The 25,212-nt window shown below is 45.0% G+C and overlaps 1 protein-coding gene across 13 annotated transcripts in view; it reads left to right on the forward strand.

Moving 5' to 3' along the window:
- Positions 1-25,212, forward strand: part of MVB12B (multivesicular body subunit 12B) — a 187,260-nt gene that overhangs the window by 83,453 nt on the left and 78,595 nt on the right. For all 13 annotated transcript variants that reach the window (XR_005983026.1, XR_005983027.1, XM_041724472.1 and 10 more), the window contains one exon: positions 22,209-22,303. Coding sequence is in view for 11 of the 13 variants with exons in the window: in XM_041724472.1 (XP_041580406.1) it covers positions 22,209-22,303 (95 nt within the window). In the remaining 2 variants the exon portion in view is untranslated. The remainder of the gene's footprint in view (positions 1-22,208; positions 22,304-25,212) is intronic.

The following is a 25,212-nucleotide window of genomic DNA, read 5'->3' on the forward strand; positions in this document are numbered from 1 at the left end:
GGCCCTGATGCTCCTGGCCACAGGGTCCCTGGCTGTGAAGCAGCCACCCAGGTGTCCCAGCTGTCTTCACACTCAGCCTCTCCAGGCTCCTGAGCAGCAGCTGGGAGCCAAGGACTTCCCGGAGTGTGCAGGTGTGGGTGGAGGAGCCCATAGTCTTCTCTAGCCTCCTCTGGTTGGAAGCTGCCCATGCTGTCTGCATTGACACCCTTTTAGGAGACGTGTGAACGCTGGCCAGGGCCCAGCCCACCAGGGCAATAGAGAGTAGCTGAAGAGAACTTGTGGAGGCCATACACGACAGGGTCCTGGTGGCACAGCTCCCTCGAATGGTTTCAGAGCCCTCAATGAAGCAGGGTTACAAGCAGTTTGATCCTGGTGATCATGGGAGTGGTGTGAAGGAGACCTCCTGGGGAGGATTCTCAGAATATCTTTAAAATGCTTGTGTCACAGAGCTGTGACTGCGTTTGCAACAGGATCCCACCTCGCTTGTGGTGTCAGAATAATTTTGAAGGGGAAATTTCATTAGAATGCAGTTTGGTGTTGTTGGATATGAATGATGAGTTTAGGCTGAGCAATACACTTTTTGATATTAATTTTTAATATGGCTTCTTGGGAAGTCAGAGCTTCTATTTAATGAAGAATTGACTACTAGTCAATACAGCTTCCACCTCAGAGCTGGCCTTCCTGGCTTTCACTTTTACACATCAGGTTTTGATGAGGTATTTGCTGCTCGTAAACGTGGTATCTTTGTAATTTCTGCGACTCTGTGTCTTATTTTTCTGTGGTTATGATGGTGATGTGTGCTTTTGTTGTTGTCCTGGAAGCAGGGTTGTAAATGTGAAATGATCTCCCGTGCCTGGTCCGCGAGCACGCGCGGGCTCTTTATACAGGTTTAAGCTCCAGGGTTTGGAGAAAGGCCTTTTTTCAGTATTATGAAAATAGTTTTCCATGTGTCAGAACAGATTTATCAGTTCACTTTAGGGTCAGTTTTGTGAACCAGGCCATTTAGAGGAGGATATTTTACCTTTTATCAGAGTGGAAGCTGACAGTCTATTTGCAGGTAGCTCCGTGGAATATTTCACCTGAATCTCTCAGTGTAAATCTAGCCACTGAACAAAGTAAAAATAGGTGTTAAGTGAAATTTCCCATTTTACCCACCCACTCCCATCCCAGTGCTATTCTATTTCAAGGCAGGGTTTCAATTATTAATTTGGATATTTAATAAAAATCCTTTGCTTGCAGTAACTTTTAAAAGGCCCCTAGAATTTTATTTGGGTCGGGTTTTTGCCTGTGGGTAGGGTAACATTCAACTTGAATATCTTTCTTGAGCAGATGTTTTGTTTCCAGTTGAATAATAATGTTAATAATTATTAGAATAAATAAAATTATTATCATCATTTCAGCTACAGTTTTTTTTAGTGTCTTGTGCCAGGCATTGTACAAACACTTTATAGATATCATTTTCATCTTTATAATCATGCAATGAGGTGCATAATGGGAATGAGCAAAGCCTTTAAGAAATGGGCAAGCTGCATCGGGAAGAGGTGGCGGCTGACCCAAGGGCAGAGCATCAGGACTCAGAGGAGCCAGGGCTGGAGCCTGGTCCCACCATCCATCCCTGCCTGAATTTTAGGTCTTCACCTCAGTGTCCCCTGCAGCCTCACCAGGCACCAAACGTTAGCCATAAGCCATTCCAGACCATGGTCTGCATTGCACCTCCTTATTAGTCATTGCTTTATTTTGCTAAACAAATTGTTTTCCACAGCTTCTGAGATTGAGCAAGAAGAAGAATGCGCCTTTGATTCTTTGTTAGAGTTTGTTGTTTTCTGCTCGGACTGTTCCCTGCCCACCCTGCACTCTCACGCACGTAGCCTTTTATGGATCTGAGTTTGGCAGTCTCCCTGCTCTTGAATTTTGGAAAAGCAGATATTTTAGTAGGCTGGAAGAAGATGAAAAGCTAGAAGTGCCCATATGTTCCTCGTTTTTAAAAGTAGGGTCAGTGAGGTTTAGAGACTCTTTAAATATTTCAGTTTATAAGATTAGACTAGATCAACTGGAATGGAAGTGCAGTGCCCTGGGTCCCAGACTTCACTTTTTTCTTCATTTCTTTTATATGGGAGGTAGGTGTTTTGGCATTGCAGGGTTCAAGTGTAATAAAACTTAAGTGTAGTGAATAAATACCATGATTTGGAGTGTTGCTGCAGCTATGAAGCTAGTCTCCTTTCTTTTTCTTTCTTTCTTTCCTTTTCTTTTTTTAAAGTAATCCATGACTTGAAAAATAACCGATTGGTTAACTGAAAACTCCAAAGCTTTAAAGTATAGTCTTTGGCATTTTTCTACAGAAGCATTTTCTTCATTCAGTTAAATCTTCACGGGTTGAGATTAAGCATCCATCCTCAAATGTCTGTTTGAGTACTTTGAAATTGTACATAATCGTACATTTTGTTAAAACGATGCCAACCTTTGCACTCATTTTCTCTTGGATTAGGATTGGGAAATGGTGCTGGTTTGTCTCCATCCCACAATATTTGCAGAAGCTGGGAATCTGAGCAACTGCCTATCCCAACCCCAAGTTTCCAGTGAGGAGCCCTTGGAGGTGACTCAATGCCATGCACATGGAGAGAGGCAGGGCTGACCAGGTGTCACCTCCAGCTATGGTGCACCTAGCATCTTACACTTCTGCCATGTGTGGGACAGACAACCTTTTGCTGCCCTTGCTTACCCCACATGAGGTCCTGGGAGACTCCTGGCAGAGGGAGGGCTGTGGTCGCCAGCATACCTAAATAGGAGGGACCTGGACCTTCATTGTTTTCTGCAGCCCCGCCCTCCTCCACATAGAGTAAGTGGGAACTCTGTGTTCCCCAGCATTTCCTGTCATGTTCATTCACTCTTCATACCTCTTCGATTCTAAATTTCAGGAGTAATTTGTCACTTTAGAGGAGGGAGTCATTAATAACCATTATTTAGAACTGTCGAGCCTTCCTCTCTGTGAGTGTCTGAGTTAAGCATCCAAAAAATTGGCCTTGTTGGTGGCAAACAGGGCCTCCGTATTGACAGATCCTGGGCCGCCCCACCCCCACTGGCCTTTCTCACATTCTAGTTATTCCAAGTCTGTCTTTAATCACCGAGAGGGTGGCGGCCGAATGGTTAAAGCACGTCCTCCTGGAATTCATTAATATTATTACCAAAGGCCATGTTGTAAATTGTTGATTTTTTTTAACTGCTTGGAAAAAATTTCTCCTTAACTGTTTCATTTTCATGTGCTTTTAAAGAAGAAAAAAAAGGAAGAAAAGATTTTTCTCATCAAATATTTGAAACAAAATAGTTGAGAAACCCTGACTTCGTATCTCACTGGGTGTGGGCTCTGAGTGGTTGTCCTAAAAGAAACTTCAGTAGCATCTCAATCCCCCTCAGGCTGTGGGATGGGGGCTGAGAAGAACCCCTAAACCTGCTGAAGGTGGTTGAAAGGATTGGCATTCAATGTATGTTAATGCACATTGTTATTCTTTAACATTAAAATTCCACTAAAGTAGTAATAATTACTGTTAATATCTTTCAGTGGAAACTTACAGTAAAGGAGCAATAGTAGAAACAGTATTTAAGGGAGAGCTGCCGGCGTGATAAGAATGCAAATAAGTGTTATTAGCCTAATGATTTTGCCGTCGCCATGGTTGTGCGGCAGCCAGTGTTGTGAATATGTCATCCGGCACCCGTGAATTTGGAAAGTGTGTCAAAACACAACTTCAATTAGTTTGCTCTAATTATGGCTCTGGAGAGTTTGTAACTACATCACTCCTCATTAAAAGAGATTTTCTTATATGGATTAATGTAATATACAAAGGAAAGTTTCAAAGTTCCCGACGCCGTTTGCTCCCGCAGTGAGCAGCCTCGGAGCGGGGCTGATGGATTCTGGGTCTGCTGCCGCAGGCCTGAAGGAGGCAGGGGGCCAAGTGGGGGACGGAGCGAGGGGCTGAGGCCAAAGGGGGCCGTGCTGGCGCTGCCCGGAGCCCATCATCCCTCCATCCGGTAATCGGCCTCCTGCTAAAGCGGCCATCGCAGATGGAGTGCTGACAATTTCCACAAGAGGGTAAATGAACCCATCTCAAGCCTTTAACAGAAAACTGCTAATCTGACCTTATGGGGATGTCCCTCATCCAAAGCACCTGTTGAGTCTGGAAGCAGAAAGAGCTCAGGACCTACCATGGCCACGCGCAATGTGGGAAGCCAGCTTTTGGTCCTGTCCTAGGGGCCTTGGGGGAGATTTCATGAAAAAAAACTTATTTTGGGTCCTGCAGGATCACATGACATCTGTGAAATGTCAAAAGTTTTGTCATACAGTGAAAGTGAGTACTTTAAGGGAATGCTATCTCTTGTCTAAACCGATAGGTAGTTACAAATGCTGCTGTTGAGGGGCACCTGGGCAGCTCAGTTGGTTAAGCGTTCAACTCTTGATTTCGGCTGAGGTTGTGATTTCGGGATCGTGAGATGGAGCTCCCCAGTCAGGCGCCAGTCTGGATGTGGAGTCTGCTGGAGAGTCTCCATCCCGCCCCTCCCACCCCTGCTCATATTCTCTCTCTCTCAAATAATAAAATTTTTTAAAAATGCAATTGTCGAGCTGTTGTCATTTTGAAAGAAGAAAAATCCACATTTTCTAATGCTGTTACTGACTTCCCTCCCCTTGAACCAGTAGGGCTCTGCAGTGCCCACCTCTACGAGGCTCCCCTAAGGCCTCAAGTCCACTGTACCAGGCTGAAAGTTTCCTTGAGCTTTGCTGCCCCTCATCACGCCCTCTTCTCCTGAGCAGCTGGCCACAGTATCCTTGGTATTCCCCAGTTTGAGGAGCTCAATGGCACATTTTAAATCCAAGAGTTAAATTTTACAGTGCTTGTTGAGTGTACCTGGAGTTTGGGTTCAACCCTCCCCCCACCCCTAATTCATATATACAATACAGGATATCCAAAATACAGCTTTGAATTTTTTTTCAGTATAATGAGTAACTTAGCCTTTTTAATTTTTTAAAGATTTTATTATTTATTCATGAGAGAGACAGAAGCAGAGACACAGGCAGAAAGGAGAAGCAGGGTCCCTGTGGGGAGCCTCATGTGGGACTTGATCCCAGGATGCTGGGATCACGACCTGAGTCAAAGGCAGACTCTCATCCACTGAGCCACCCAGATGTCCCTAACTTGGCCTTCTTTACACCATTCACAAGCCGTGTTCTCTTGAGTGTGTTATATCACTACTCTGAGTCCCAGTTTCCTCTTCAGTAAAGGGGAGATAAACATATCTCCCTTGCAGATTATTTTGAGAAATAAACAGGGGATACTTGAAAGTGCCACAACAGACACACCGTGGACACTCGTGTGTGGATTCTTTGTCCAGGATTTAGTTGAGTCCAGTCTGAGCCCAAGCAGTACATTCCAATAGAGACCTCTCTATTGCCACCACTTGGCTCCTTCCTGCCCCAGCTGTAGCTTCAATCACAACCCACCCCCCCTACCCCAGCCCACTAGTTCTCACAGAGCCAGACAGTGGGCGCAGGGGCCCCGCAGAGCTGGGGCGGGATTGTTGTTCTCACAGGTGAGCAGCTGGTGAGGGGTTAAGATAGTAATTGTGTAAGTCTTCCAGGCTTTCTCCCAGTTCTGCGATAATTTGATGAAGAACTTCACCCTAATTAAATATTCAAATTAGGAATAAGTGTCAATATGGCTTCCCATTGCCTGGAATGATGATTAATTGTATTCAAAACTCTAGTGGCCCACTGTAATCTAAACTGAACTGTTGTTCTTGATTATTTCTGTACCACACTTGCCATGTTTTTGTTTTAAGATTTAAACTAGTAATTGATTTGCCATATGCTGTTGAGCTGCACATACTTTAAAGCTGTGCGTTTAGGAACTTGGGGAGTTTGGAATTTTGATTTCCTTAGTCTTCCAGTGGCAGTTTTCTTGTCCAGTGCAGAGTGATTTGGTTGGGAGGGGGTGGTGTCTATTTTGCCCAGGAGGAAAACTCATTATGTAGTCAAGTTGGTACGCTGAAACTGTATTGATCACGGTAAATGGGTTGCTTGAATGGAAAATGAACAAGTCTGCATTTACATTTAGCTTGTGCTTTGCATTATCTTGGCAATGCAACATGTTCTAGTGGAAAAAGCATCAACTCAAATCCTAGCTTGGACAGTTTCTTTAGCTGTATGACCTTGGGCAAATCCTCTAACCTCTCTGAACCTCCTTTCCCCTGATCAATAGAATAACACTTACCTTGCTGGGCTGGGCTGCTTAGAGATGAGTATGAATCATGAGGAATAGTTCAGGTGCTCAGTAAGTGGTAATTGTCATAGTAATAGATGATTATGGGAACAGGGCCTTCAGTGCTAGCTACATGCCCCACCCCATCCCCCACCTCCTGACCGTCTGAGTCAGAAAAGATCTCCCACTTCTCTGACTGTGGGAGCCTCCCTTGCTGTCTCTTACTCTGTAATCTCTCCTAGCTCAAATTATTATTTCATTGCTTGGGCCTCTTCTGCACCCCCTGCAGTCTTTCCTCTTGGCAGATGGAACCACAGCTTCCATGGCCCTGGACTGGCCACTTTCTAGGGTTTGATGAAGCACCTGGTGCATGGTAGGCACTCAACAGATGTTTGTTGTTTTCTTTTGTTTTTTGTCATTGGTTTAAAATGGAAACCTATAACCTTATTTATATAACTTATATTTAGAGCTTTTTACTTTATGATCTAGGTAATATATGTGTTTCAGTTTACTTGTAGATAAATCCCTAAAGAGGACAGATAGAAGTCTCCTTTGGCTCTTTTTTTGTTTTCTTTTTTTGTTGTTTTTTTGTTTTGTTTTCATTTTTTAAAAAACTTTCTTCTCTTAAAGCAGTTTTCAGTTCACTATAAAATTGAGAGGGAGGTACAGAGATTTTCCATATATCCTCTACCCTCCCATAAGCATAGCCTCCCTGTTCTCAAGATGACTCACCAGAGTGGTACTTTTTTTTTTTTTTTTTTTGTAATCAGGAATGAAACTACATTGACACTCATAATCACTCAAGTCCATAGTTTACCTCGGAGCTCACTCTTGATGTTGTACATTGTGTGAGTTTGGACAAATGTATGATGACATACGTCCATCATTATAAAAATCACACAGAATATTTACACGGCCCTAAAAATCCTCTGTGTCCTGCCCATTTGCCTCTCCCCCAGCCCCTGGCAACCACTGGTCTTTTTATTGTCTTCACAGTTTTGCATTTTCCAGAATGTCCTACAGTTGGAATCCTACAGTATGGAGCCTTTTCAGATTAGCATCTTTCACTTGGTAATATGCATTTATCATTTGGGTTTTTAAATGATCTCAGTGCCAAATCCTGTACTTGGCATGTGGTGGGAACTCAGTTAAAAACGGTGGACTGAATCAGTCACAACATAGGGTTATCATAGCCTTGTGTGCCTGCTGATACCACAATCCATCTGCCCTTGGATGGCATCAATTCATTGGGTATATTTGAAATTGAGTTTCAAGTCTGGGCATAGAAAGTTTATGAAATAGTGAATATCACTGTAAAGGAAATGGGTCTGTTTCAGGTTTTTCAAAACCTTACTTGACTTCGCTGGTATCAATCACAAAACAAAACAAAAATGTCTCATCAGACCAGGAAGAATGGTAGTAAACTTTGCACATGGTAATTTCTTTCCAAGATTTGCTTATTTAAAATTAATGAGAAAAGAAAAATCCCTATGCCAAAAATTATTTGATTTTTAGGGCCTAGGGTCTTTAAAATAACTGACAGGTTTTAGTAGAATGCAGTTACAAGAAAAATTTGCAACATTATCTCACATTATCTCTGAGTCTTCACAGATCTGAATCATAACTCAGAACTCAGTTTGGAAGTGCAGGGGACCTGGAGCTGGAATCCTTTCTGTAAAGTCTTTGAGGACGATGATGGTGCTGGTCAGGCCTTCCAGCTGAAAATGATTCATTTTAATTACCATCCAGGGCAATCCAATACCTGAGCATATGGTCCTTAAGAAATAAGCTTGCCCAAACTGTCAGCAAGTGTGGGCAATGGTCAGGGACCTCATTCTGACACTGTTGACCAGCCTTGGAGAGCGGATGCTCTAGAAGTGCTTATTAAAATGCCAGCAGGTGCGGCAAGGGTCCCCTTTCCTGTGACTCCCTCACCCTGCTTGTGCCAGGTGTTTTATAAGAGCCTTTTTCTTCATTAAATGGCATTCATTAAGCACGTCCTTACACCTGGCACAGAAGCTGTGTGTCACAGATGACTTCTTCCCAATGGTGTTTTGAGGAATAAAGTGGAGTTTCACGTAGCCATTGGCTGTGTTCTTTCCCCCACCTGACCACCTTCACTCAGTGATGGTGGCTTTTGCATATTTTATTCCTCCACCACCACCACCGCTGCTTCCCATTTCTGTTACTTTTTTTTTGCATGTTACCTCTGGTCCTTGTCCACCAGCAGACAGATTGTCTAGAAAACAAGATACTCCTGTAGCACCAAGTGCTGTGCTGTTTGCTTTCATATGCATTTGCCCTGCTAACACTCGCAGCAACTTCTGTTTTCTGCCATCTTCTTCTTACTGATAAAAAGAAAAATAACATCTCATCAGAAAAAATTAACACATAAAAATATATGGAGGGGGGAGGGGTGTTGACACTCTCGCCTCAGACGTCTGTGGTCCACATCATGATCCCAGTCCCACCGCCTGCCCAGGGCCATCTCTGCTGTGAGCTGGTGTATCCTCCCAAGCCCCTTTTATTCTTCAGTGTGGACATATATGCTTACCCTGGAAATATATTGTTTGTATGGTTATTTCTGTACTCAGGTTTTGTTTTGTCGCATTTTGTTTTGACCAAATAGCTGAATCTTGCAGGTTTGGCTGTGGTGACATAAAAATAAACAAAAAACTGTCTGACTCGTTCCTTCTTGTTCCATCCCAGTTTATCCCATGAACATTTTCCCAGTTTGCTGCTTCTACGGACACTGCTGAAAAGACCCAGCTCACGCCTCTTCTGTGACTGAGTGCACTCTCCCTGCACCATATGATCAACACACACCCCCAATCCCACCTAGAAAACCTGTAAACATATTATGTCTGTATGGTATTCTGAATCAGACACTTTATAATATAATATGTAAACTATATCATGTTTATAACATTTTATAATGCTCCAGTTTTTGAGTCAAGCATCATGCTTCCAAGATGAATTTTGTGACTCTCCCCATCAGGGTTCAGATCCAAGCTGTATCCCCTCCGGCAAGCTGCAGAGCTTTTCTGAAGCCATCTGTCAAATAGAGATGATCTCAGCACCTAGTTGTAGGATTCTGGGTGGGGGTTACGTGATGCATGAGAAGGATAAGCCCTGTGAAAATGTCAGCTAATGTTACTTGCTTGTTTTTATCTTAAATAAGTCCTTTCCCACATTTCCAGTTATTTCCTCAGGCAACGTTTCTAGAGGGAAAGCAAAAATGCTGGTCCTTTTGTCTGCTTCCTTCCCCTTTCTAAAGTCTTAATTTCAAATCCTCTGGAACATGTTTGAATGTATTTCTCTCAGAGGAAGGGATGGGAATGATCTTTTTTTTGTCAGTGTCTTCACATATAAAAGACAACCTGAAGGAATAAGTTTCTGAAAAGCCTCCCTCTCTCTCTTAAACTTCTGTGGCTCCATTGTCTTCAGGCAGGTAGTATGATAGAGGAAAAGTCTGAAGTCACCGGCAGTATCTTCCAGGATTCATCAAGTGCTGGGTCTCCTTTCATTGCCATTTCTGGAGTATTGTCATCCTTCTTGGCTTCCTTCTTTAGGCCTTTTTTTTTTTTTTAATGCTTTTTAGATGAGGGAAATATTTTCAGGCTTACTAAAGTATATCAATATACAATAAACTGCACATTTTCAAAGTAGAATTTGATGAGCTTTGACATAAATATATATGTCATGTCATATATATATGTATATATGATACCGTCACCAAAATCAAGGTCATGAATGTATCTGCCACCCCCAGAACTTCTTTGTGCTCCTTTGTAGTACACTCTCCCTCCTCAGGCCAACCACTGATCTGCTTTCTATCCCTGTGGGTTAGTTTGCATTTCCTAGAATTTTACATAATAAAATGGAATGATACCATATGTACTTTTTACCTTGCACATTTTATTTTGCATAATTATCTTGAGATTTACCTACCTCGGGTGTATCAGTAGTTTCTGTTTTATTGTTGAGTAGTATCCATTGTGTGGATATACTTTGATATATTTATCAAATCACCTTTTACTGGGCATTTGGCTTGTTTTTCATTACAACTAAAGCTGCTCGGTACATTTGTGTACAGATCTTCATACAGATCTGTGCTTTCATCCTTCTCGGGTAAAAACCTAAAAGTGTAATGGCTAGCTCATATGATAGGATATGTTTAACTTTCTAAGAAATTGCTAACTCTTTACTGCAGTGGGTCTGCCATTTCCCACCAACAATGCAGAAGAGTTCCCACTGCTCCTCAACCTTACCAATAGTTGATATTTGGAGCCTGCTTAATCTTTGCCATTTCTAGAAGATCTGTAGTAGTATTGTACTGTGGCTTCATTGAGTACTTCCCTGCTGATCGACCAGTGGTGTTGATCATCTTTTCAGGTGCTGCTTTTACCATTGGTACATTTTCTTTAGTATAGTGTCTGTTCTGATCTTTTGGCCATTTTTTTTTTTTTAAATTGGGCTGTTTGTCTTCTATTAAGTTGTACGAGTTCTATATAAATGCTAGCTATAAATTGGATATAAGTTTTACAGATAGCTTCTTCAGGTCTGTGGGTTATCTTTTCATTTATGTAACAAATTTTTTAAAGAACAAGAGTTTTGGGATGCCTGGGTGGCTCAGCAGTTGAGCATCTGATGGCCTTTGGCTCAGGGTGTGATCCTGGGATCCTGGGATTGAGTCCCACATCGGGCTCCTTATGGGAAGACTGCTTCTCCCTCTGCCTGTCTCTGCCTCTCTCTCTGTGTCTCTCATGGATAAATAAAATCCTTAAAAAAAGAAAAAAAGAAATATTTGCCAAACCTAAGGTGACAAAGATTTTCCGCTTTGTTTTCTTCTAGAAGAGGCGGTGCTATGCCTGTGAACTCAAGATACATTGAAATAAAAAAGTATGAAATCCTAGGATCTCCAGAATTTTTTTTTACCTAATAATTTACTCCTTCTCTTTCCTCTTTTCTAAAACTAGTTCTGTGAACCTCTTTGGTCATTTTATGTGTGGTGTGAGGTAAGCATCAAATGGTTCATTTATTTGCATGCGGCTGTCCAGTTGTTCCAACACCATTTGCTGAAAAGATTACCCTTTTTCCATTGAATTGTCTTGGCCCTTTTGTTGAAAATTGATTGATCATATATGTGTGGGTCTATTTCTGGATGCTCCATTCTGTTGCATTGATTTATATGTCTATCTTTATGCCCTAATACCACACCATATTGATTATTGTAGCTTTACACTAAGTCTTGAAATTGGGAGTCTGGAAATCAAGATTTATTTAGCTGTGAGTCTCTTTATTGATTTTGCTTGGAATATTGGAAGTCTTATTGACTTCTGTATTTAGTTGTTTTAATTAGACAAGCTTTAAACTTCTTTTTTTCTGGTTCTTCTCTTTCAATTGTGATTTCTTTCCAACACTTAATATATTCGGGTTGGTTCTCTGTGTTTATCATAATTTTTCCTCTTTTGTGTTCTTTTTCTCTCTACATTCTGGAAAATGTTGGGCTTTTCGATTTTTTTTTTAATTTCATTTCTGTATTATTTCTAATGCAGATAACTTTCTCTGTTTCCTATAGTAAATTATTTTTTAGAGCTAATGTTCTTATATTGTTGTGTGATACTTTTTATAGACCTGTGTGAGGATGTATATTTCTAGACTGGGTGTTGGTCAAAAGGCAGGATGTGTGAATTATCCCCTCATCTCACTTAGGTGCTCATAATTTGGTAGATAATCTTCTGAATCTTCATTACCTTTCTCTGTTCTTGTTAGTTTTTGTAGAGTCCCAGTGACAGGAGGCTGGCCAGGGCCATTACCCGCCCCACAAATCCTACAGCCTTGATTTTTCCAGGGCGTATATTACTTCCTCCTCCTGATTTGATTTTTTTCAACTATTGATTCTTTGTACCAGTGAGAGTGAATAAACAAATGTTATTGCTCATTATTTTGGGGATAGACTGTTCTTTCTAGAGCGGTCTGCCACTCGTTTGGTGTTTGCCAAACCCAAGTTTATATTCTCTAAGGGATTGGTCATGCCATTCAGAAAAGAGCAGGCTCTGCAGGGAGCTGTGAGGTGGCTTTCCCATGAGGAACATCACGATCCAGTGAGGATAGCCAGACACTTGATGACTCTTTCCTGGCTGGCTATCTGGGCACTGTCACCTTCCCGCCATGCTGTTTCTATTAAATCAAGATTCATTTAAACAGAAAGTATCAAACCCTAGGCCTTCTGGACTTAATAATTTTGTCTCTTCCTTTCATCTTGTCCAGAACAGTTAACATGAATCTCTTGGGTCATCTCATATTTTTATTCCTGCCACATATATATTTTAAATATATAAATATATATATTTACATATATATATTTTAAAATCTATTTATTAGACACAGAGAGAGAGAGAGAGAGAGAGAGAGGCAGAAACATAGGCAGAGGGAGAAGCAGGCTCCATGCAGGGAGCCTGACTTGGGACTCGATCCCGGGTCTCCAGGATCAAGCCCTGGACTGAAGGCGGCACTTAACCACTGAGCCACCAGGGCTGCCCTCCTTTATATATATTGACAAACACTTTATACCTCTGCCATTAGCCCTGCAAGGTGAATATCTTAGCCTATTTTGTTCTCAAACTTTAATATCTTCAAATATCTTAGACTATTTTATTCCTGATCTAAATTCTTGGTAATAGTTATTTGCCTGGCCTTTGCAAGTAAGTCTCGTCTTTCTTTTTTTTCCCACTTGTGAAACTTTATTAACTTTCTCCAGGAGCACCTTTTTCTTTAATGGAGCATACCATTGAGACCAAGCCTTTGTTCTTTTTCTTACTGTTCCTCTTAGGGCAACCTCACCAACTTCAGACGTCAGGCTTTTGCAAAGTTAGGTTCAACATGTTGCCCTATAATAGTGGTTTTCAAACTTTTCGGTCTAGGACTTTTGTTATCTTTAAAAATTGAGGATTCCAAAGAGCTTTTGTTTACATGGCTTGTGTTCATCTAGAAGTACCTTATTAGAAATTAAAATTGAGAAAAATGTGAAGCATACAAGTATGCAAGACCTCAGAGTGATGATCTCATAAGTCACGCAGCTTCTGAAAACTTTCTGGGGCACCTGAGGGCTCAGTTGGTGAAGCATTCAGCTCTTGGTTTTGACTCAGGTCCTGATCTCAGGGTCATGGGATCTAGCCCAGCATTGGGCTCCCTGTTCAGCAAGGAGTTGACTTGAGATTCTCTCCCTCTGCCCCCTCCCACTCATGCTGTCTCTCCAAAATAATTAAATAAACTTAAAAAAATTCTTTCTGCTTGTGAGAGGAGAGCAAAAAAGATGAGCGATATCTTAGGTTTTATTATGAAAACAATCATCACCTTATGACTCCCTGAAAGTATCTTGGGAAACCCCACCCCCCACCTCCTGAAGTCCTTGGAGCATACTCTGAAAACTGCTGCCACCAAGGTGATTTTAATATAACTGTCAGCCCCAGAAAAACAGAATGAAAATTGTAGTTTCACCACAAAGCTTGCTTTGTAAACGTGCATGCATGTATGTTCACATGTGTGTGTATAAGAGGTGAAAGGTTAGGGGTGCAGTTGGTTAGGCGCCTGCCTTTGGCTCAGGTCATGATTTCTGGGTCCTGAGATCGAGTCCTGCGTTGGGCTCCCTGCTCAGCAGGGAGTCTGCTTCCCCCTCTCCTTCTGTCCCTCTCTCCTGCCTCCCACTTATGTGCTCGCTCTCTCGCTATCTCTCCCTCCCTCCCTCCCTCCTTCCTTCCCTCCCTCCCTCTCTCTCAAATTAATTTTTTAAAAAAGAGATGAGATATAAAAGTGACATCCATCTCTAACCATGAGTCTGCCTCTGCCTTACCAGCCACCCTTCCCTTCATGCTGCCCTCTGACAGTTTGAGAGGACAGCAGGCATCACTGCTGCCTGGGCAGAGCCATCTTCATTATATGTGGCCACTGGGTCCAGAAGATTAATGGTAACATTTTAAAAATTCACACAGACCTGGAGTCAGCACTAGAAAATACAGATTTAAATTAACAAGGAAAAAGCAGAATCCCATCAAAGGAAATAAATCGTGCTGGCAACTATTGTCACCTAATAAAATGTATCCTATAACTGAAGGGCTTTTATACAGAGCTGTCTGCAGCTTAGTGGCCATGTTAATTGAATAAGGTGCCTAAAACTGACTTGGGGGAAAAAATGAAATTTCCCTCAGCATCTATTTAGCCAGAGCTGTTGTCAGGAGCATGTGTGATGCTGACCTGTTTGTTATACAATAGCCAGTCCCTCCTGCAGAGAGAAGTGATCACCCTGCAGGGTGTGCCTCTGTCCTCTGCCCTATTCCCTGGGTAGAGAATGGGGAGGGGAGCTTGGTTCAGCCCCCACCCCCGCAAGATTTAGGGGCTCTTGTAATTCTCTGGTTACCAGACAGATTTTGTAATAGTAAGCCATCATTTGAGTCAAGTGGCAGAAAACTTTGGCCTCTGGTGGTCAATTTGTTCCAGTGGACCAAGGCCTACTGGAGATGGTACTAGAAAGTCTTCATCTCTAAATACCTCCCTAGGTAGAGATGGTTTCCGGAGTCTTTGGGTCTATCTCTTGGCATGCTAGCAATCTTCATGAACTCTCTTAAAATTTGAAACACATTGCTCTGCTTATGGAGTAATCAACAACTTTGGGGCCCATTGACATGATTTCGCTGAACTTACTGTCCACAGGGCACCAGCAACCACCACACTCTTAGACTGCTCAGTTTGGCTGGAAGCCATGGAGTACCTACTCGTTTTATAGCCCCTCTGGATTGGGTACTTCAGAAGAGCTGAGCATCTCGTGTCCATGGTCTGCTGCAGTACCTGGCTTCTTTCTTCTTTCCTTTGCCATTAGCACCCAGCATCATTAATGGTGTGTTCCTTTAATCTCTTTAGATGATTAGGCTATGGGAAAGAAGCCAAGGTGTTGGGTTAACCAATCAGAGCTTCAAGTGTGAAAAATGAGGATATTATATCTCTTCTTGCTAGATGCTACAGTAACAGGCATGGGCTCTGGCTATTAGTCCTCATATTTGAAATGACTTAAAATACTTAGACAGCTGTATTCTAATTTTTTAACCAATTCCCTGTTGTTTGATATTTGATTCCAGTTTTTGGCATTATAAGCACTGCCATGATGAATATATTTACCCTTTTAGTAAAAATATTCATGAATCAGGGATGCCTGGGTGGCTCAGCAGTTTGGCGCCTGCCTTCAGCCCAGGGCGTGATCCTGGAGACCTGGGATCAAGTCCCATGTCAGGCTCCCTGCATGGAGCCTGCATCTCTCTCTCTCTCTCTCTCTGCCTGTGTCTCTGCCTCTCTCTCTGTATCTCTCATTAATAAATAAATAAAATCTTTAAAAAAATATTCATGAATCAGAAATAGCCGCATTTTCCAATTATCCAATCCTGTCCTGGGAATGAAAAAGAGACAAGTGGGAGTTTTTTGTGTAGGTTTCCTCAGATGATCTCAAAGTACAAGACCGAGTTGGATTCACTCATTCAGGTATTAGGCAATCTTATATGGCTCTCATTTTCTCAAGTACCCACTGTGTGCAAGGCACTGTTCTAGGCACTGGGGTATGTTGAAAAGTGTAGTAGAGATCATGTTCTGGTGACTTGTGAACAAATTGATAGTACTGTAGAGTGGGAGGGGTCTACAGAGAGGAAAGTGGGGTGTCATAAGAGCAACTGGAGGCAAGGTACCCCAGAAGGCATCTAGGGGGTACCCTGCCTGGGGGAGGAGCCAGCCAGGAGAGCTGGGGGAAGAGTGTTTAAGGCAGAGGAAATAAGTACAAAGGCCCTGAGGCAGGAATGAAAGTATAGAGAGCTGATAAGGTTAGAGGATGTGAGTACAGGGACCATGAACAAGACAAATTCAAAGAGGAGGGATGGGCTGCTCTACATGGTAGCTAGGTGTGCACTTGGAGGCAACATGCTGTCACTTGAAGGGCACCCGGCTCCTGGGGGTGGTGCTGGGATTTGAACCTATGCCAGGCTGACTCTAGGGTTGGTACTATTAACTGCCACCACTGCTCTACCTCCTGGGTATGTGGTTGAGCCACAGGTCATCCAAATCTGTTGCTTTTCCCTTTATGACATGATATCAGAGGGACTGTGGCCTGCATGCCAGGGTCATCAAGCTAGTAGGTGGCTGAGATGTTGAGTCCTTGGCATCATCCCTTTCAAAAGAGTCTTGAGATGGACTCTGCAGTCCTCACTCTGTATACCTGACAGTCAAGATGATACAACAGGTAACTTTCAGATAATAGTAACAACCCCCAGAGGACACATGGACGAACCTTTTCACTAATTCCCTGCTTTCTGTTGGTCAGCTTTACCTCTGAGGGCCCCGTTCCCTGCTCTATTGAGTGGAGTTAACTATTCCTATCTGAAAAGGTTGCCAAGAGGATGAGGCGAGGAGTGTCTGTGAAGGAACCCAGTGCAGTGCCTGGCATGGGGTTCCCCCACTCCGGGGAACTAGAATCTCCTTTTGCTCTGAGACTCTGCTGATTGCAGAGCCTCCCTGGTTCCCATTGTCTGTCACTTTCAGGCTAATCTGACACTGAAGTGCCTCTGGGCCACTTCTCCTTCAGCAGGTGACCCTCTCTTCCTCTTTAACCACAGGTTATCTGTCCCCTCAGCTCCAACTGTCCTTTCTCATTAAGGGAGGCTTTGCTGTGCTTTTTCATCCTCCCGTCTCTGTGTCCCCTCCTTCCTGTGTCCAAACAACACAAGTGAAAAGCAGATGTTTGCAGCATAGCAACTCTTCTCTCTAATGCTGTCCCTAGTCCAGGGCCTCTCTCCTCTCTGGATGCGGCATCATAGTCCCACTAAAGCTGGAGTTTGAGTTGACTTCATTTTAGCCCACCACATTCCTCTTGAGCTGTTACTCCATAAAAGATACAGTCAGGTCTGCAACTCAAATCTCTTTTAATTTCACATGTACTCTGTCAACCACACGTTGTCTATAGGAGATCAGAAACTTGCTCTCTATGCCCCACCACCACCATTCCCCATTGCCACCACTGATTTCTTCTTACATCATACCTGTTTTCTTCCAGTGCAGAGAGGAATGGGGTGCATGGTATAATACAGAGACCTCTTGAGTCTGATTGGCAAACACATATGTGCAAAAATGGAATAATAGATGCTATAGTAGTTTATATCAAAAAGATACAGAGGTTTTAATGGAGTAGATTCAACACTTGATTTGGTCAACACATGTTCAATAGTTGTCTGCTCTAGGTCAAAAATTGTCCTAGAAAATGGGGTACAAAATTGAAGAGCTTTGTCCCTGCCCTTGAGGAGGTCACAGTCATGTTAGGAAGACAGGCTTGTATCAAATGCTCAAGTATCTTGTGCAAACTGGAGAGAAGGGGGACGTGCAGGCACCCAGTGAGCCTGGAACAAGCCCGGGGAAATTTGTACTAAAGAAGGCATGTTTAGGTGGAGTCTTGAGGGATGAATGGGAGTTTGAAAAGCAGGCAAGGAAGAAAAGGAGAGGGACACCTGGGTGGCTCAGTGGTTGAGCACCTGCCTTTGGCTCAGGTCATGATCCTGGGATGGAATCCTGCATCAGGCTCTCCACTGGGAGCCTGCCTCTCCCTCTGCCTGTGTCTCTGCCTCTGTGTATGTGTGTCTCATGAGTAAACAAATAAAATCTTTAAAAAAAAAAAAAAGGAAGAAATGGAGAGTCTAGGAAGGGGAGCAGCCTGGATAAAAAGGCAAATGCATGAACAACATGCAGCATAATCAGAGATTTACAGGACTTTCCCTCTTCTGGGTTGAGGGAGAAGTAGACAGTGACAAGAGGCAGAGTCAGGAGAGACAGGCTGTTGTGTGAGGACAGCTAAAGTCAGAGGATGGCTAGGGATGAGGGTGCCAAGGGAAGGCATGTGGAATGAGGAGAAAGCTCAGCCAGAACCCTTATAAACTGCAATGTCTAAAAATTTGAAGGAGCCAGAAAGGACCATCTGCAAGGAAGAGAGGCTGGTCAAAGGGAGGGAGGGTTGCAGAGCACATCAGCCAGGCTCAGTCAAATGCCCCAGAGAAGCAGGAAAGTTGAGACCAGGGACTGCACATCGGGTGGGGCAGCTAAGGGGCCAGACACCTTGATTTCTCTGGTATAGCCTTCGTTTTTAAGTCCTGTATACCATAGAATTTTCCCCCAGACTGTTTGTTCGGAATGTTGTAGTTGAACACTTCGACAGGAACTGTGAAGGGTCTACATACAGTAAGTGCTCAATAATTGCAGTTTCATGAGAATCCCTACTGTAAGTTGCTGCTCCATTCCTGCCTACCATGGCATCTCAGTTTTATTTCCTCACTTGGCCACAGGCAGACAATCTTTTATTTTTATTTTTTAAAGATTTTATTTATTTATTCATGATAGACACATACACAGAGAGAGAGGCAGAGACACAGGCAGAGGGAGAAGCAGGCTCCATGCAGGGAGCCCAATGCAGGACTCGATCCTGGGTCCCCAGGACCATGCCCTGGGCCCAAGGCAGGTGCTAAACCGCTGAGCCACCCAGGGATCCCCTTTTAAAATTGCAAATTGGATCTTGTCACATGTCTACTTAAAAATCCTTCTGGATCAAGTCAGAGCTCATGCAGGGCCCCACTGTGCTGTGGCCTCGCAGCCATCTTCAGCCTGGTCCCATTCCTTCTGGCCTTCAGGCTCCGGCTACTCCACCTCCTGCCAGGTTTTCCCTCCACCAGACTTCCTACCACTTAGGAGGCTCCTTGCGGAGCCTGGAGCTCCCTGCTCCCATTCCCCCCTTCGCCCCCAGCCTGGCCATACTCAGTTCTCCCCCAGCACAGCACTTCCTGTTGTCCATGCATGATCCCATTTGTAAGCAGGTGTTCCTGTAACTCTGTGGGCACTTTCATGCCCCACTTGCCCTACTGCAGGGCCAGCTCTGTGCACACAGGGGGCCCTGCCTGTCCTGCCAGTCTAAGGTCCCATCTGCATTTTCTCCTGCCACACTCTCGGCCCATCTTTAACTGCTGAACAGCTGGGCTGACCCTGTTTTCTAGCTTCTGGGTGGCTTCTTTGCCATCATTCAGGTCTGCCTGTCTTCCAAAGTTCTGCTAACACCCACCTGCTCCACCCACCTTCCTTAATGCCTCCAGCCACTGGAGGAGCCACTGCACTGGATAGATGTGTGATGCCCTTAGTTTGGTTGGATGCACCTTTTGAAATTGGTTTAGAGATTTTAAGGTATGGCAGCCAGCCCTGGAGTGTAGCTCTTCCATGGCTTCTGCAAGTCCCCTCACTGTGGTACACTGGGTGTCATAACAGCATCCATCCACCTCAGCCAGCTTCATGGATGTGCAGCTAGCACCATCCCACCAGGCTCCAGGCTCAGAAGGGCCCTAAGTTTGGCGTACTGCTCTGCTGTCACCATTTTGAATATTTGAACCAGGACCTCACATTCTCATTTAGCACTGGGCCCTGCACGTCATGCAGCCAGCCCTGCACTCATCTGTAAGGCAGCACGAGGAGCCAGAAGAGACTGTGTGAGTTCTGCATCCTTGGAGGCCTGGCACATGGTGGGCACCCTCTGCAGGGTCACCTGTCATCATTTTAGCTCTGCTCAACCACAACCACAGTCAATAATTCATTCTTCTGTTTGCTTGGCTTCATTGACTAAGTGCTGTGGTCAGAGGCGTTGATCAACTGTGTAAAACCCTCTGCAGCTGCTCCTTATCCTCTCAGGGTCCCAAACCTGGCCAACCTTCAGAGTCACTGCTGGAGCTTGTTAAAAATAGATTTCTGGCTGCACCCCCAGCCCACTGAACCGGACTCCCCAGGGCTGTGGCTGTGAATCTGGATTGTTAGCAAGTTCCCAGGCAGCTCTAATGCCTTCGTTTGTGCTGTGATGGGCAGAACAGAGTTAGGAACCCTTATCCTAGGGGATGAAGTCTTACAGCATGGCCTTGGTGGGTATCTTTTCCAACTGGGCCCCAGTCTGCCTTTCCAGTCTCACTTCCACATGTACCCTGACCCTGCACCAGAGTGTTGGCTTTCCCTGACTCCCCAGTGAGTCCCTTTTACTCCATTAGTACCCATGTCCTCCTCTGAGAAGGTGTCACTAGAAACCCAGGCCCTTCATTGGAACCCATGTGCTCACTCAGCACCCAGGTGTATGTCCTGTTGGATATGGTGATTTATTTCTGCACCTTGGTCCCCTATAGCCTGGAAGCTCCTTCAGGGAACTCACCTCCACATTCTTAGCTAGCATCAGTAATGAGCAGACACTCAGATTTGCTCCACACATGTCAGAGTGTCCCTATCCTTAGGTCTGCTAGCTCTGCTATAGCCCTGAGTACTACCAGTGCTCGGCAGAGCTCCCTGCCCCTGCCTGGTTGAGCCAGGCTGTTCTGTGGCACAGATGTTTGTTTTTGCTGCTCACCCTGCAGCATGGGAAACCATGTGCCTTTACAGTCTCTGGTGCTCATCTTGTCTCCGAGAGGCTTCTGCTCACTCCTGGCTCTGTGGGACCAGAGCTTGCCTAAAGAACCTTCCCTCCCAGGAGCCTGTATGTACAAGAGTCATTCCTAGAGTTCATGTATTGGCTGTATGTAAAACAACACGTACAATATAAAACTTTCTTTATATAATAAATGCTCCCTTCCTCGGACCTTTCCCTTCTGGAAATGACTGAGTGTGGCCAAAACTCAGGCTACCAAGCTAGTTCAAGCCAATCCCCAGTCCCACCAGTGCGAGGCTTTATTGTTGTTTGTCGCCCAGACCTGTTGTTGTTGTTTTTTTTTTCAAGATACTAGGTTTAGGGGATCCCTGGGTGGCGCAGTGGTTTAGCGCCTGCCTTTGGCCCAGGGCGTGACCCTGGAGACCCAGGATCGAATCCCACATCGGGTTCCTGGTGCATGGAGCCTGCTTCTCCCTCTGCCTGTGTCTCTGCCCCTCTCTCTCTCTCTCTCTCTCTGTGACTATCATAAATTAATTAATTAATTAATTTAAAAAAATATACTAGGGTTTTTTTTTTAAGATTTTATTTATTCATGAGAATACAGAGAAAGAGAGAGAGAGGCAGAGACATAGGCAGAGGGAGAAACAAGCTCCATGCAGGAAGCCCGACGTGGGTCTCGATCCCAGGTCTCCAGGATCATGCCCTGGGCTGAAGGCGGCACTAAACCGCTGAGCCACCTGGGCTGCCTGAGACCTGATAGGTTTGAAATCTGTTCCCTATCATTTTCATCTTTTTTGCATTTGCTAATGGCAGCTGATGACCACACCAAATGTATTCTTTACTTTGACTGAATACCCACTCACGCTCTGTGGGTGCCTCGAGCTTTCATGGCCAACACCTGCACCATAAAAGGCAGTGCTGGATCAGTCCAAGGTGATTTCCTGAACACCTACTGTGCGCTCCTGCCGGAGGGCAAACATACACACATAGCAGTACGGAAAAGCCTGCCATTCTGAGTCTCAGCAGCAGTGGTTTTCGTAGACTTGCATGGTAACAATAACATTCATTCGCAAAGTACTTCTCATGCCTCCTCCTCAGTGGCCCTGCAGGACAGGAATGAGAGCCATTGGATGGATAATGAAAGCAAGACATCAGAATACACCAGGGCTCCTGTTCCGAGCCCAAGTGTTCTGCTCCTGTTGGTGTGTTTTGCCCAGTGGGCAGAGATCTAGACGAGGTCGCCAGGCTCCTTCAAGAGCCTGGCACATGCCATAAGGCTTAGGAAGCCTTTTCCTCCACTTGGATGTTCTTAGAATTGAAAAAGGCAGCTGCTGATGTCTGGAAACTTCTGAATTCCCTGGGGGGATTCGAACTTTTGGGGTTGGGGGGGACCACCTCCTGCTCTGTGCTGCTGTGGGCTGTTGGTGGCACGGGTGCTTTCTGAACCTTTGGGGAATGCTCTGTGCGCCCTGTAACTTCCTTTCTCCTCTCTTTCTTAGGCACATCTCACTAACGCTCCCTGCTACCTTCCGAGGCAGAAACAGCACTCGGGCTGACTATGAGTACCAGCACTCCAATCTGTATGCCATATCAGGTATGTGGGGCCTCTGCTAACGGCCAGCTACTGTGTCTATGTCTCGGGCACCACCTCCCTCCGCTTGTCTCCTGGCATTGAGTGGCATCTCTCTTACTTCTCTTTTTCACCCTGCAAGGAGCCTGTTTCCTGTGGAGATCAGCCCTTTCCTTTCCCTTGTGTCACCTCAGCACTTAACAAAGGGCCAGATACTCTGTGTTTTGAAACTAATGATGAAAAACTGTGTGGATTTCACAAGCTTGAAGGGAAATTTCCAGAGAATAGCCGCTGCATCGTTCACTTGCCAGAGCCAGGGAAGGTTTCCCAAAGGATCTCGGGAGCAGCACAGAGCTGAGGCCCAGTCCGCCCACCCAACCTGTGTCCAGGTCTGTCCTTACCACTCATTTCCCAAAGCGAGGTTTGCAGCTAGCAGGGATGGTGGTGGTCTCCCCTTCTGACCCCCATTGTAGGGGTTTGTGATTTCTTTTTTTTTTTTTTTTTTTTATGATAGTCACAGGGAGAGAAAGAGAGAGAGGCAGAGACATAGGCAGAGGGAGAAGCAGGCTCCATGCACCAGGAGCCCGAAGTGGGATTCGATCCCGGGTCTCCAGGATCGCGCCCTGGGCCAAAGGCAGGCACCAAACCACTGCACCACCCAGGGATCCCGGGGTTTGTGATTTCTGAACTCAGCCTTGAAATTAATGGCATTACCTTGGCAGGGACCTCAGCAGTACAAGTTTGCCCTCCCACCTTCACCCAGGGAGGGGAACACCTACGGGCCCAATTGCAGGGGGGAGATTCATTAGATGCCTGGCAGCACAGGTGACCCGCTAAGAGCCAAGAAAACCCACCAGCTCACCTCTGATTATCCTTGGCCTCTAGTCAGGGGCATTCGTATCTAAGGGGGAAGTGGCAAATCGGTGCCACTTACCAGTGCACATCCTTAATGGTGAGTGACGTTTTGAACACGGGAACATGGCATTCATTCATGTACCATAATGAATCCGTTATTTAAAAGATAATCTTTTTTCTAAAAATTGCAACTTGGGGTTACTAAATAGATGAAATAGAACAATGGTATAATTCATGTCAGTATCAGTTTCTCTTGTTATGATCACTCCCTAATAGATTTGGAAGTATAAGCAAAAGCCAGTTGTTCCCTTTCTGGGTGGGGAAAAGGAAGACCTGGGATGTTCTCAAAGAACTTGGTACCCAGCCCCGCTCCAGGAGCATGTTGTCTCAGAAAAGCACCTCTAGGGAGAATTTCTTCTGTGCTGTGGCTATTTCAGCAAAGTTGACAAGGAGCATAACAAGTATGGAAAGATGACCTAGAAAAGCTGAATATTTCCCCAGATGCTTTGTGACATAGTGGTGCAAAACAGGTCTGTGAAATCCAGCAGGGCAACCCCGTTCCGAATGCACATAAGGAAAGCTCAATCAAAACAGATGATTTTTTTCCCTCCAGCTTGCAAATTCTTTTCCAGCCACAGTGTTCAGCTATCCCCGCCTTACCTGGGTTCTCTGATGGCTTTCCCAGCTGTTGGCATTTCTGCAGTAAAGGGCCTACAGAGTGAAATCTCCTCTGGTTTGGCAGGAATGTTCCTGTCTGCCTCTGGACCATGGCCTCCTCGTCCCGCAGCTTTGATGAGGTGTTGTCTGCATTCATTTCAGCTGTTAGTTTAGCAATACCAGGGTAACAGCCTCAAGACACAGGGGAAGCCATTCAGAAACTTCCTGTTACATTTATGTAAGTGGCAGTCAGTTGGATTTTTATCTTCCAAGCAGAAGTAGTTGAGGCTGCCTCACATCAGCAGGCAGCCCCTGGCTCCTCAGCGGCTGTAGGCACCAAATTGCTCCACCAGGGCTCGAGACTGCTTTGTTGTCATGCTGCCAGAAAGAACCCGCAGGACCTGCCGGCTCCATAAGGCTGCAAGCTCAGCACTGGGCAATCCTGGTATAGCTGGGAAGCCTGCCCACCCACCACCGGCTGCCTGCCTGCGAGCCGTTCTGCTCGAAGAGAACAGAGACCACCTCTCCCCCCCACCCCAAGCAGTATTTGGCATTGAGTGGCACGTCTCAGTTTGGTACTGCAAAGTTAAGGTTTCAGTGGTTTATTCCAAAAGCAGTCAAGGCAAAAGTGTGCCCCAGGCCCTAGCCCTTGCCCAGTGCCTGATGCGTGGTAGCTGGAGCTCTGCTGGTATTAAATTGAATCATCAAACTGTTCTCCTTATGAACCAGCTCTGGCACACATTTGCCACAGGCTTCAAGGGCTAAGCCTTTGGTACATGCTCCCAGTACACTCTGGATCATTCCTGAAAACATTTATTTAGGGCTCCCTTCATTTGCAGGCCCTTCCTAAGTTAAGTAGATTTCCAAACTGTCATTTTGGAAAGTGAGCAGCCCACATTTAACTTGTATGTGTGGTTATTTAAATATTTATATTTCAGTGCTTTCTCAAAGGCATACTTGTTAATCTGGTCCTTCTCCTATATCTTCCACTGAGACTGTTCACATCTGTCAGGCCTACAGAAGGAGGGACAGTGCTCAGAGGTGCTGGATTAAGGGGAGGAGACATGACAGTGTTCAGGCCCTAGCACGCAGAGGTGCTCGTGAACTGTTGATGGGAAGGAAGAGAGTCTTTAGCTCAGTGTCTGCCCTGCCCAGGAATACCCTCTCTGACCTCTGGGGCAGGTGATCATCCTGATGTGCTGTTGCTTGCATGCCTTCAGTGTCTGGGACCATCACCTCCGACCAGCCTGTTCCATCTCTGCAAGGCCCTCTCTGGTTCAGCTGGGCTTTCTGCATGTTCGTATCCATCCAGCCATTTGGGGTATAGATGCGTTCCATCAGCCAAAATGTGCCATCCGTTGGGCCAACAGTTCTCTGTTGCCCACAGAAGTGGTGTGAGGGGCTTCTGCTAACTCAGTGCT

The sequence above is a fragment of the Vulpes lagopus genome, chromosome 12 (genome assembly GCF_018345385.1).
Source record: "Vulpes lagopus strain Blue_001 chromosome 12, ASM1834538v1, whole genome shotgun sequence".
NCBI classification, from domain to species: domain Eukaryota; kingdom Metazoa; phylum Chordata; class Mammalia; order Carnivora; family Canidae; genus Vulpes; species Vulpes lagopus.